Source organism: Mus pahari, chromosome 23 (assembly GCF_900095145.1).
Source record: "Mus pahari chromosome 23, PAHARI_EIJ_v1.1, whole genome shotgun sequence".
NCBI lineage: Eukaryota > Metazoa > Chordata > Mammalia > Rodentia > Muridae > Mus > Mus pahari.
In genome coordinates, this window is record NC_034612.1 from 37,459,974 (window position 1) to 37,473,784 (window position 13,811).

The 13,811-nt window shown below is 44.6% G+C and overlaps 1 protein-coding gene across 1 annotated transcript in view; it reads right to left on the reverse strand.

Annotated features, from left to right (window-relative positions):
* Window positions 1-13,811, reverse strand: part of Flt3 (fms related tyrosine kinase 3) — a 73,076-nt gene that overhangs the window by 41,940 nt on the left and 17,325 nt on the right. The window contains exons 2-5 of the mRNA XM_021186889.1: window positions 13,293-13,414; window positions 4,264-4,466; window positions 3,157-3,272; window positions 80-209 (exon numbers count right to left, since the gene is read on the reverse strand). Coding sequence (XP_021042548.1) covers window positions 80-209; window positions 3,157-3,272; window positions 4,264-4,466; window positions 13,293-13,414 — 571 coding nt within the window. The remainder of the gene's footprint in view (window positions 1-79; window positions 210-3,156; window positions 3,273-4,263; window positions 4,467-13,292; window positions 13,415-13,811) is intronic.

The following is a 13,811-nucleotide window of genomic DNA, read 5'->3' on the forward strand; positions in this document are numbered from 1 at the left end:
GAACAAAGTCAATGACAGTAGAAAACAGCTATCATTCTGCCGGGAACAGTGGTCACGGTCACCGGGAGGCATGTCTTACCTTTCCCTGTGGGAGCTGCAGAGCACCCACTCCACAGTGGGCTCTGGAACACCCTCGGAGACGCAGAGCAGCGCATCCTGGTTTTCCATCTTCCTGAAGTAAGGTCTTCTTAGCACGTACAGCTGTGTGTCTAAGGCACCACAAAACATGACCGTTTTAACACTTCAGATGGTCTCAAAAATTCCCATGGCATTTCTAGACAGCTAATCTATCTCACCACAGCAGAGTGTGGCTCTTCCCCAGCCTCAGGTGACATCAGGTTTTTGTTTTGTTTTGTTTTGTTTTGTTTTGTTCTGTTTTGTTTTGTTTTGAGACAGTCTCACTCTGCAGCCTTGCCTGGCCTGGAATTTGCTCTGTAGACCAGGCTGATGTTAAACTCACAGAGACCAGCCTGCCTCTGCCACCCATGCACTGGGATTAAAGGCGTGCATCAGCATGCCACATGTGATGCTGGTTTTACACAGTTGTCAGTTTCTTAGGGTTCGCAAGTCCATAGATAAATCAGTAAGGTGAAATCAGGAGATGGGGTATTATAAAAGGAGAGAAAAGAAGCAAGAACACAGAGGTCAGCTCTTATAAAAATTTACATTCTTCTTGTCATTTCATCTACAACTAGGTGCAAGTTAATAAAATGGAGAAAGGGAGAAACAGTAGAATGGAGTTAAAACTGGAACAGAATTTAGCAGCTGAGCTTAGCCTGCCATTCACACTAGAACTTACACACACACACACACACACACACACACATATACACACTTATACTCATACGTACATATGCACATATATTAAATATACATACAAAAACAATGACTATTTTATTCAATTTCTGAAGAGGAGATATTTTCTTTAGCTTTGCTCCTTGTTTATTTATAGATGCTCTTTACATATTATTACTCTTTATCTCTAGTTAATAGTACAGATAGTCTTGTAGACTGCAAGTATCTTTTCTCATTCTGTGGTAGTTTTCATCTTTTGTCCCAGTAACTTCTAAACTTGGTTCCAATTCTACACTTTATTAGGGACATCAAAGTTTGTCCAACCCATCAGCGCCCATAAGGGTCATGTTCCCAGAACTGTTCTGAATGGGGACAAGACATTTGCAGGCCACAATAGCGCGTTGTGGTTTTCAAAGGTTGGACAGCCTTACTTCAAGTGCTTTCCCCTCTCCTAAATAGAGCACGGAAGCCAGGTGTGGTGGTGTGTGTGTCTGTAATCCCCAGTGTAGGAAGTGGGAAGATCAGGAGTTCAAAGCCAGTGGGCTACACACTGAGACCTTATCTTAAGGAAAGAAAAACCCTTGCTGTTGGCTTTAAGCATCTTTAATTAGGAGCTGAGGCCACGGGAGCTAATTACTATGCAAAGTCTGATCCACCCCCATCGCAGCTCCCCGCCCCAATCCCCCCCCCCTCCCAAAGCTGCCTTAACTGAAGGAATCCCAAGTGCTCTGTCATCGTGGTTGCTCTGTATTTTTTTCATCTGAAAAATAATGTAAAATTAAATGCAGCATAGCGGCAGGAGTGGTGGCACACACTTTTGTGCCACACATGGGTGGCAGAGACAGGCATAGATCTCGGTGTACTCAAGGGTAACCTGGACTACAGAGGGCCAGCCTGGTCTATATAGTAAAACTCTGTCTCAGAAAAAAACAAAACCCATTCGTCTTCTGCTTGGGCAGTGTTGCAAAGGAGAGAGAAAACATGAGCCCATGGAGTCTGTATCGTCACTGGGCAAAGACCCCACACTTAAATGACCCACAAGAGGCCTAAGGAGGTAGGAATGGGGCAGGGGTGGAGGCCCAGGCAAAGAGCGGCACAAGACAGCTTTTGAGGTGTGTACTTCTGGGACTGTGTTCCTGTTTCAGTCACTTCTCTGAGAAAATGGGTGAGGCCGCTCTGTACTTGACTTTGCCATGCAGTCTGTGTGATCCAGGATGACCCTTGGGGAATCTAGAGTGTCCCCCCAGTGCTGGGAGCTATGACTGTAGGACCACAAATGCTACCAAGGCACCGAGTAGGGTGACAAGCAAGTGCAGAACTGGCACTCATGGGCCCCCAGTTTTGCCAGTCACAAACTCATCAGGTGTCTGTGTTCATACCAACACACAGGCCAACCTCTGTGAGCTCCTGAGATGGGGCATGCGGAAGTCCATAGTGAAGGGCCTCTGTGGTCACTCCTGACCGTGGTCACTCCTGACAGGCCCCCCCTCTGGCTGCACACTGCCTCAGCTTCGTGAATCTGAGTCGCCCACAGGGAAAAAGGCAGACTGGAAATGTCCCGCAGGCAGCTTAGTGGGTGGCAACCCTGAGCCTGTGGCACTGCCTGAGCCCCCAAAGACACAAGGCTCTACATGTGGCCACCTCTGAAGTCACTTGAAGGAAAACAGGGTGCACAGTACATGTGGCACCGTGTCTGTAAATGGGAGACCTGTGGATAATGAGACCAGATGAGCAGAAACCAGAGAGTCTATGTTGGGGGCACCTCTGCTGCCTACACACCACCAACTATGAACCAATATCCAATCAGTCTGACAGTTTACATCTGCATAAACCAACGTCATCCTCAGCAGCTGCCCTGGCTGTATGTGATTATCTACTTTCAGATTTTAATTCATTCACATGAGATAAAATAAAAAAAATTGTTCCTCGCTCACACTAGTCAGTGTTCTCAACTGCCAAGCCACCGCCCCAGCTCAGAGGTATGGATTTTCATTCCCCTTCAAAAGTTCATAGTATTAGAACCAGAAGTAAAACCCAGGACATTCAGTCAGCAAGGTGCCAAGTGCTTGCAATCAAAAGACTTAGGAGGATGAGGCAGGAGGATTGTGAGTTCAAGGCTACATACTGAGTTTGAGGTTAGCCTGGGAAAAATTTGAAGGCACGGGAATTTATTATTATTATTATTATTATTATTATTATTATTATTATTATTATTCCCAAGTCGAAATACTCTTTGAAGTTCTTCCAGGTCTGTGTTAAAAAGTTCCTGAGTGCCTTTGGTGACCCCAGAGGTGAGTGGGCGCACACTAGGTCCCAAGGCACTGCCCTGGGATGTAGGAAGTGCCCAGGAGCCACACTTACCTCTTACATTCACTGTGAACAGTACTGTGTAGTTGGCGGCTTCACTCTGAATATGGAGTAGGTATTCTCCTGCCTGGGTCTCTGTCACGTTCAAGATGGCCATGGAAACGATTCCTCTGCGGAAGGAGAAAGAGGACTGGATACCCTGGAAAACACTCAGGCGCAACCACATCAGCTTCACCGTGAGTCAGAGGGTGAGCGCTGTCTTAGAAGCCATGGCTAAGGGCTGCTCTGTGCAGAACCCGGCTCTGGTCCAGCACCCAGGCTCAGCTTGGGCACAAGGAGCTCGGCTGTGACTTGTACCCAACACCCACCCTCAGAAGCGAGATTTGAACAAAATACTTATTTTGACAGGGCAAATCAAGGTTACAAATTACCTATGTAATTTATATGTATATCAACCTTTAAAGTTAAATTATTTTAAATATTTATATTTATTTACATATATAAATATTCATTTATCCTTCTTGTATGCGTATGAGTGTTTTGCCTGCACGTATACATAGGTACATACATCACTTGCACGCAGTGTCCAGGGAGGCCATCAGATCTCCTGGGACTGAAGTCAAGTGGTGGTGTGGGTGCTGGGAACCCAACCTTGAATCCTCTGGAAGAGAAGCCCGTGTGCTTAACCACTGAGCCATCTCTCCAGCACCCTGGGTTTTATTTCTTGGAGCAGCTTTGGATTTGCCCGCACCACCACACATCCTTAGTGTTATCACTATTGTGTGCAGGTCTAGTTTGTGCTCACAGAAGAAGAGAGATGGGTTCATCACCATCAGCTGGCATCCACAGATGCCATTAACGTCTCTTTTTGGGCAGCACCTCCTACACATGACAGATACACAGCATCATGTGTCCACATCCTAATCCTATGTGAGTTCATTATTTCAGCAGAGATAAGTCAAAACACACACGGATGGATTCTCTGTCACGCCCAGCGCTGCATGTCTATAAATAATCTTAGCATCCCTTAGACAGAAGCAGGAGAATCTTGAATTTAGGGGAAAACAAAAACAAAAACAAACAAGGGCAGGGGTCCAAATGAACTGCATTTTATGTGGGCAATTTGGCTCTGAGACCAGTTTGGTCCGTGCCCACCCTCACCTGTTTTGTAAGTCAAAGTGCGGCTGGCAACCCAGGGAGCTGTGCTTAAAGACCCAGAGGCAGGAAAGGTCCCCTGGGGTGGTGAGCTGCACTTGCAGGGTGATGGACCCAGACTCAGCCACCTCCACGGTGGCCGCTTCATATACCGTCCCTTCACTCTGGCGCCTCGGGGTACACCGGAGATCTTCTGGAGATCCTCGAACCTGTGGTGTAGAGGGAAAAACGTGGAGTCAGCTTTTTTAGCATTGAACCTGTCTGCATATCTGTTGACATTCTGCATATACGGTGGTTTGAATGAAAGGGACCCTCAAAGGCTCATAGGGAGTGACCCTATTAAGAGGCGTGGCCTTGTTGGAGTAGGTGTGGCTTTGTGGTGTGTCACTAGGGGTGGGCTTTGAGGTTTCAGAAGCCCAAGCTAGATCCAGTGTCTCTCTCTGCTGCCTGCTGATCCTGATGTAGAACTCTCAGCTCCTTCTCCAGCACCATGCCTGTATGCCACAATGCTTCCCACCAGGCTGATAATGGACTGAACTTCTAAAACTGTAAGCCAGCCCAATTAAATGTTGTCCTTTATAAGAGTTGCCATGGTCATGGTGTCTGTTCACAGCAATAAAATCCTAACGAGGATAGCTATCCAACTCTGCTGGTACCTACTAAGGTGTCACTGTGCTGGAGAGATGACTCGGTGGTTAAAAGCTCTGGATGCTCTTCCAGCAGAGCCTGTTTCAACTCCCAGAAATTGTAGCTAACAACTGTCTGTACCTCTAGTTCCAAGGTGTCTGATGCCCTCCTCTGGCCTCTGAGGAAACTGTACACATATGTTGCACATAAATACACACGAGTCAGCTTGCTTGTCTTTGAGACCCCAGAATGGAGCACTTCTTTGAACCCCGGAGATGCCCACCATAGGAGCGCACTTGATTTCAGTGTAATCACGACGGATGCTGTTTAGACCACCACGAGGAGAAGATAAGGAGAACAAAGGCTCATGAATGTGCAGTGACTGGTCTGGAGGCTCCATAGCCCTGTCCTGCTGAGAACATGAGACCATGCAAATGGAAAAGCTATGGGTACTGAGCACCATAGCTCAATGGGCAGGGGGGTAGAATACTGTGTGGCTGAGCAAGGTCCCCAGTTCCAAACCCAGTTCAGGAACAAAGGAGGCATAAACAGAAAAGCCAAGGGCTCAAGGGTAAGCTCAATCACAGGGCGCATGCTGGGCACACATGGAACCAAAGGGCTGGTGGGTAAGCTCAACCACACAGCACACACCCAGTGCACATAGATCCCTGAAGAAATGCAAAACACAGGAGGGTTGAACAGGCACAGAACACGGAAGGGCAGTCCAAGTGAAAGTGATCAAGCAGAAGCAAAAGGGAAGACTAGAAAGTGGGAGGTCCCTCTGGTGTAAGTAAGAGTCCATGCCCAGGGAGGGTTGTAAGTGTTCAGTGGGAAGGCAGGGGGTGTGGAAAAGCCTGAACCCTGAGCCTTCTCTGCTGGAAGAACAGCTAAATACAGGGACCCATCAGTCCAAGGGGCTTATATTGCAGGATATTTGATCACACTGTAAACTCCAAGGTTGTGTTGTTTACTGGAAAAACCTGTTTCTAGTTGTGGTGTAGCTCAGCCTTAGCACACAACTTTAATCCTTCTGGCTGGAATATAGATACACCCTTAGTACACACCTTTAATCCCAAACAATGAAGCTAAAGTTAATTTGTAGAAGGAAGCACCCACGTTTGAAAGTGATGTCTAGGGTCTGGGGAGATGGCTCAGCAGATAAGAGCACTGACTGCTCTTCTGAAGGTCCTGAGTTCAAATTCCAGCAACCACACGATGGCTCACAACTTTCCATAATGAGATCTGACGCCCTCTTCTGGTATGTCTAAAGACAGCTACAGTGTACTTAAATATAATAGTAAATAAAATCTTTGGACCAGAGCAAGCAGGGCCAGAGCAAGCCACAACCATATGTACTCATATACATAAAATAAATAAATAAAGTGATGTCTAATTGAGTGGCAGACAAAGTGATGAATCAGAGAAAGATTTGACAGAATAGCATACACCTAACTCTCATGAGAAGAGAGAGGAAAGAGAAGCTACTTAAGAGAGAACGGGGCAGAGAGACAAGAGGAGAGAAGGCAGTTTTAGCAGGACGGTTGTATAGAATAGACAGGTTTCAGAGAGAACAAACTAGACACAGGTGAAGACAGAATGAGCCAGGTAATGAGAAGGAGCCAGAAGATTAAACCATATTGCCAAAGTTAGTATGAGGCCAAGCAGAGCTGAAAGAAACTAGTTTGAATCAGTCTCCTAGGAGAGGAGTTTGAGCCAGAACAGTTGAGTTGACCAGCCAGCCAGAGTTCACAAAGAGAAAGGGTGAGCTTATTCAGCAGTAAGTCTCAGAAACTGAAAACACTCCAAGCCTAGATAAGATTGTACAAAGGCTAGAAGCTTCCAGGATTAGGCTTAGGTTAGCAGACGGAGTGAGACAAGAATTCTATCAGGTGAATGAAAGTTACTTGTATAGGCATATGTCTCCAGGAGGCCAAGATCATACCCTGAACTCAGCTACTTTGGGGGACCAAAAGATTCCTGCCACCCTACTATGGTATAACTAAGGACAGTGACTCTGAGGTGAACTCGGTAAATGGGGACCTAGGACATGAGACATGATGAAGGACAATTTACCACCAGCACTGGGGACCACAAGCAAGCCTTACATGACCAACAGTTTCCCGCAAGGCAGCCCTCAGCATCACCCAATTCTACAGGGTCTCTCTCAATGTGTAGCCCTGGCTGGCCTAGGACTCTATGTTTTCAACCTTCCTAATGCTGCGACCCTTTAATATAATTCTTCATATTGTGGAGACTCCCCCTACCACCACCACCATAAAAGCTTTTCACTGCTACTTCATAACTAAAGTTTTGTTACTGTTATGAATCATAATGTAAATGCATGATATGCGGGATATCTGGTGCGCGGCCCCGAAGGGGTTGCTACCCACGTGTTGAGAACTGATGCTCTATGTAGACCACACTGGCTGCAACACTGAGAGATCTGCCTGCCTCTGCCTTTCCTGGAATTAAAGTCAGGCACCACTACACCCAGCTTGCGTTTGTTTTGAGACAAGGCCTCTCTATGTAAGCAAGGCTGCAAGCATACCACAGCAAAGCTATATGATCTTTGTCGAGGTGTGGTTTAGTCTGTTGCTATGTACTGTAATGCTGAATTCTGTAGGTCTAACAAGAGTGAATTCTTAGGTTTAACAGCCTTTGTTGTGCAAACCTTGCTCCTTAATTTAAAACAGTTGAGGTTTGGTCTGTTGCTATGTATTGTAATGTTACCTACTGGCCCTGGTTACCTTGGGAACTAGGAGATCCTCATGTAGATCAAGTGACACTATGTAACCTTGCCCCAAAGTCATCCCTGATTGGTCAATAAAGATGCCTACAGCCTATAGCTGGGCAGCAGAGAGATAGGAGGGGTTTCAAATGCCAGGCTTGGGATCTGAGGCAGAGACCTCAAGGGAAAGGAGAAGAAGCCGGAGAGGGAGAGGGAAGACATCATAGGGTAGATGAATCATGAAAACATGGCCACGAGGGTTGGCCAACTGGAGTAAGAGTGGCCCAGGCAGAACATGACAAATTATAACTTGGGGTTATTGTTGGGGAAATAGATTCTAACAGCTTAGAGGGAAGCTGTCTGCCCAACTCTAATGCTTTAGAAGTTTATCATGAATATAGAGGTTTTGTTCTTTTATCTGGGAACTGAATGATCAAAGGTGGGGTAGAAAGCCCTGATTGATGAGTGAATGTTTTCTACAACAGATCTTTTTCTTTTTTCTCTCTTTGTAATGTTGGGGATCAAGGGTGGCCTTGTCCGTTTTACCTGGGAGGCATTTTGTCATCGAACCACCCCTCATTCAGTGCTTCTGGATATGACCAAACAGCCCAACATATCTGCAGCCATAATAAGGGCCAGAAAGCTGTCTAAATAAATAAATAAATAAATAAATAAATAAATAAATAAATAAAACAAAGAGCTGGAGAGATGGCTCAGCGGTTAAGAGCACTGACTGCTCTTCTAGAGGTCCTGAGTTCAAATCCCAGCAACCACATGGTGGCTCACAATCGTCTGTAATGAGATCTGATGCCCTCTTCGGGTGCGTCTGAAGATAGTGACTGTACTCATATACATACAATAAATAAATTTTAAAAAGATAAAACAAATTAAAATGATCCAATTTTAATCTAAAAAAGAAAAGAAAGGAAAAGAAAAAGAGATTGGAAAGCCAGCTCAGTAGCTGAGAGCACCAGCAGCTCTTACAAGGAACCCGGGTTTGATTCTCAGCACATACGCGGTGGCTCACAACCATCTGTGACTCCAATCTCCAGGGATTCAATACCCTCTCTTTTTTTTTTTTTTTTTTAAGATTTACTTATTATTATATGTAAGTACACTGTAGCTGTCTTCAGACACACCAGAAGAGGGTGTCAGATGTCATTATGGGTGGTTGTGAGCCACCATGTGGTTGCTGGGATTTGAACTCAGGACCTTCGGAAGAGCAGTCAGTGCCCTTATCCGCGGAGCCATCTCCCCAGCCCCTCAATACCCTCTTTTGAGGTCCACAGGTACCAGGAAGACACATGGTGCACAGACATATATATAGGCAAAACATTCATATGCACAAAATAAAATCTAAAAAAAAAATTAATGGTCAAATTTTTTTTTTCAAAAACACAGAGTGGCCCTCAAATATACATGAAGATGTTGAAACTCACACAAATGAAAACGCTTCTCATCTCTGAGACTGGCAAACACTGAGACGTCTGCCAATACATCCTGATATATTGAGGAAGGCTTTGAGGAATTGCGCACGCTCACACACGGCCATGGGAATTCACACTGAACAACCCTCTGGAGGGGAATTTAGCAGCACACCTAAGAACCTCTTTGTGCATTTGCCATCTGAGCTAGCACTTACAGAAATATGTTCCCAACGATCAGTAACATCGATTACAGTGCTATTGGCAATGTCAAAACAATTTAAATGCTCAAACAGGAGAGTGACTAAACCAAACATAGTATATCCATACAGTGGGGTATGATGCAGCTATGAAAAATAATAATAACAAGGACACACTCGGGGAGCTGACTTGCAGGGATTGCCTGTGCCACTCGGAGGCTTCTGCAAAGCTCTCTACCTTGTGGTTGTGCACGTGGAAGAGGTGGGCATGAGACACACACGCATCTGCTTGCGTATAAGGAATCCTGGACTAATACCTAAAAACTAAAGGATTGCACTAACTAGAGGAGAGAGGCAGGACTCGGTAGTTGAGATGCAGAGGAGATATTTCTCTGAGTATCTAGTCTAAAATAAAATACATGGATATATGTGTGTTCCTATGTGAATTTATGTACATACCACAAGTATAGGTACCTGTGGAGCCCAAAAGGCATCCCAAAGAGGCCATCAGAGTCCTGAAGTGAAGTTACATGCGGTTGTGAGCCACCATGTGGGTGCTAAGAATGGAACCCAGGTCCTCTGCAGAGGCAGCCAGTGCCTTTAACCACTGACACATCCCTTCCATCTAAGTGTATTTTTTTTTCAGTATTGGGATTAGAACCTCAGGCCTGACATATGCTAGACACCTGTTCTACCACCGAGCTAAACTCATAGACCTAAATATATCTTGTTTTTTGTTTCTTTGTTTTTTTTTTTTTTGTTTTTTGTTTTCTTTTCTTTTTTTTTTTTTCTTGTTTTTTGTTTCTTATTAACTCCGACTTCCAGGATTCAAAATAAAATTTAAAAGTAAAACAATCAGCCAGCAGCCAGGCACCTCTAATTCAAGACTTGGGAGGATTGCCTGAGTCTGATGCCAGCCTGAGCTACATAGTTTCAGGCCAACTTAGGCCATCAAATAAAACCCCGTGTCAAAACAGTGAAAGGTGAGGGTGTGGGGGAAGGACTTAGCAAGGAGGATACGGTGGAAAAGCATTAAAGTGGAGTAGAAACCAAAGTAACCCTACTGCGTGGGAAACCATCACAAAACCATAAGGAAAAGGATAGGACAGAAAACACCAAATATATGTCATAGGCAACTACAACCAATAAACGTTGGTTACAACACGGCAAAAGACAAAAACCACTGCACATAGATCCTATACACATCACCACTGGTGCCCACTGGGTACTGGCCAGTACTTTTGAGACTTGGGTATAAACCAGGATGGAATAAATAAATAAATAAATAAATAAATAAATAAGCAAGCAAGCAAGCATATCGCAGGTACGAGCAGGTTTCACACTTTCAGAGAGGAGTATAAAAAAGAACTGGGAAGCCTGGAATGAGCTCTCATGGCTATCAGCATTAACTTAGGGAGAGAGAGAGAGACAGAAACAATGGAAAGTCATGTGGTGGTGGTGAGTGTCACCCTGAATGGGCTCAAGATCCTACACAAACACTAAATGTCATGAGTCTGTGAGAAACTAGACATATAACTCAGTGACTTAATACAATGGGGAAAAAGACACAGTACTTCCTCATAATTATAATTCCAATTAATAGATATAGAAGATGCCAGGCATCTACCCTAGGGTGCTTGGTCATTCACAACACCACTGGACTATAGATTTCCACAATGATGTCGCAAGAACAAATACTCCCATCCATTCCCAAGTCATGGCCTTTGTCACAGTGACAGAAGTAGATCGAGACAGCATCCCAGCAGAGCAGACTCACTTTCATGAAAAAGCTGAGGGTGAAAAGTCATCTTTTCTGCAGTCCACACTTACACGGCTATTTATTAGCAGGCTTTGGGAACTACTAGGTCTTCACATGATTCTCAATATTGCCTAAGAATACTATATTAGAATAGTAACACATGATTCATCAGTAGGGGCCAAGTCTAATAGTCATTCATTTGCTTTTAAGGTTGACTTTAGCCAGGTGTGGTAGCACACATCTTTAATCCCAGCACTTGGGAGGCAGAGGCAGGTGAATCTCTGTGAGTTCAAGGCCAGCCTGGTCTACAGACCAAGTTCTAAAACAGCCAAGGCTATACAGATAACCCCTGTCTCAAAACAACAAGAAGGACAACAGCAATAAATCAATGTTTGGGGCTGGGGAGTTGGCTCGGAAGTTTCAGTAGTTAAGTTTAAGCTGCCAAGTGTGACAAGCTGAATTTGATCCTTAGTTATGTTGGAAGTCACAAAAACCCACTTCCAAGTGTTGTCTTCTGATCTGTGCAACTCACCCTGGGTCATGTGTATACCTACCATCCCATATACATATACAATATATAAATATATGTGATAAAAACCACATACATGCACATATCTATTTTCTTACACTGGAACGACCCTTGAAACTACAGTACCACATAACACTCTTATACCCACACTGAAATGCTACTATGCTGTGACCTGCAAACTTTGAACTCAACCTGTCCCGGGCAACCAGAAAATGAATATAAAGCAAACACACAGACATCCACGAGGAAGAGCTGGGGTCGGGTGGGACATGCAATCTCATGGAGATTCACCAGCTGCCTGATGCTTATTATATACAGCTCAACAAGGAGGCAGGTTAGCTGATTTGGGTAGGAAGTCAGTGGAAGGGAGCAATTTCAGGTTCCGGTCACCCAGGAGGAAGACGCTATGGTTCATACTTTCTGCAAACTCTGTGCACATCCTTACTCAGTCCTTGCCTTCCCCCTGAGGCTGACCTGGGGGAAGGCATTACCATTCCCACGAGTCCCTGAAATGACAGCATTCCTGTCAACCAACCACACACATTCACTTAGGACTTCATCTGTTCTCCACACTGTTATATACTAAAATGCCTTAATTGTTGATAAGTCAGATCGTTATACTGCCAATACTTTCTTAAAAATTAAAACCAATAATGCTTCTATCAGAAGGGCATGGCGACACACACCTTTAATCCCAGCACTTGGGAGGCAGAGGCAGGCAGATTTCTGAGTTCGAGGCCAGCCTGGGCTACAGAGTGAGTTCCAGGACAGCCAGGGCTACATAGAGAAACCCTGTCTCAAAAAAAAAAGTTTCTGCCATGAAAAAAATGTTTTAAATTGAGGTATTATGTATGAATATATATATTCATGTATATATATATATTCATATATATATTCATAAATATATATTGCTATTGAAGCCCACTTCATATTGCTTTTAAAATTCAAGATTATTTCTAATCTCTGATAGTTGGGGGTGGGCAAGCCATAGCATTATATATACTTTTCTATCTCTATGAAAGAAAAACACTTAATGAATCCTAAACTGGAAATGTCTGTAGAGTTGGGTGATGTATTCTTATTTGCTGTATAGGAATGTCTAATATTTTCATTTCTGTATCATGTAAGCATCCTTCATTTGAGTGCATCCACTAAACATATATTTAAAGAAGTAGGCAGGTGGGAATAGCCATGTTAGATGACTAGTATCAAAGAGCGGTGGCCGGAGAGCCAGCTCAGGGGTGAGAATAACTGGCTGTTCTTCAAGGGGACCCGCATTCCGTCCCTAGAACCTACATGGCAGCTCATAGCCTTCTTGAATTCAAGTTACAGGGGAGTCAATGTCCTCTTTTGGTCTCTGTGGACACCATGCATGCATATGGTATACAGAGGTACATATAGACAAAAACACCCATACATATAAAAAATAATAATAATAATAATAATAGTAGTAGTAGTAATATTTTAAAAGAGAGAGAGCAATGGAGGTTAGAGAACTGGCTCCATGATTAGAGCACTGGCTGCTCTTACAGAGGACCCAGGTTCAATTCCCAGCACTGACATCATGGCTCACACTAACCCTTGGTTAGGAGTTCAATCCATGGCCTCTCACCCTCCAGGATGTGGTTGATGTCATGGTAGCAAGGAAGCTGGCAAAATAGTGTTTGGTACACTAAAGGGACAGAAATGCCCACTTAGCCATGGCAGGTTTCACTATCCTATGAAGTCTAGCCTCCAGGGCAGAACAGAGGTGTTCGAGTTACTTTACCATTCGGTACGACGATGGCTTTCCCGCTGATGAGCCACTGTTCTCATGACTGATTAAAACACACTTGATCACAGGCGGATCTTGGTTTGTAATGGTCTCAAGAATCATTACTGACAAAACAACTGTAAAACAAAACAAAACAAAACAAAAATAATGACATTGGTACAGGCACACTGTAGGGAGAAAATCTGCATATATCTTACCACAGAACAAGGGAACGGAGTGCAAACAGGGGAAAACGGATGGACAGGAGAGAGTACAGGAAGAGAACTTGCATGAAAGCTGCTGGAGCGCTGAATGGCAGCAGGGCATCCCATGGAGCTAGCTGTAGCCATGGCAATGTTCTCCCTCTGTGCTGCCCAACATGGTGGCCACCGCCCACAAGCGGCTGTTAAGCGTTTGAAGTGGGGCTGGTGATACTGAGAGAGAAACTCTCTCTCTCTCTCCTTTCTCTCTCTCTCTCTCTCTCTCTCTCTCTCTCTCTCTCTCTCTCTCTCTCTCTCTCACACACACACACAC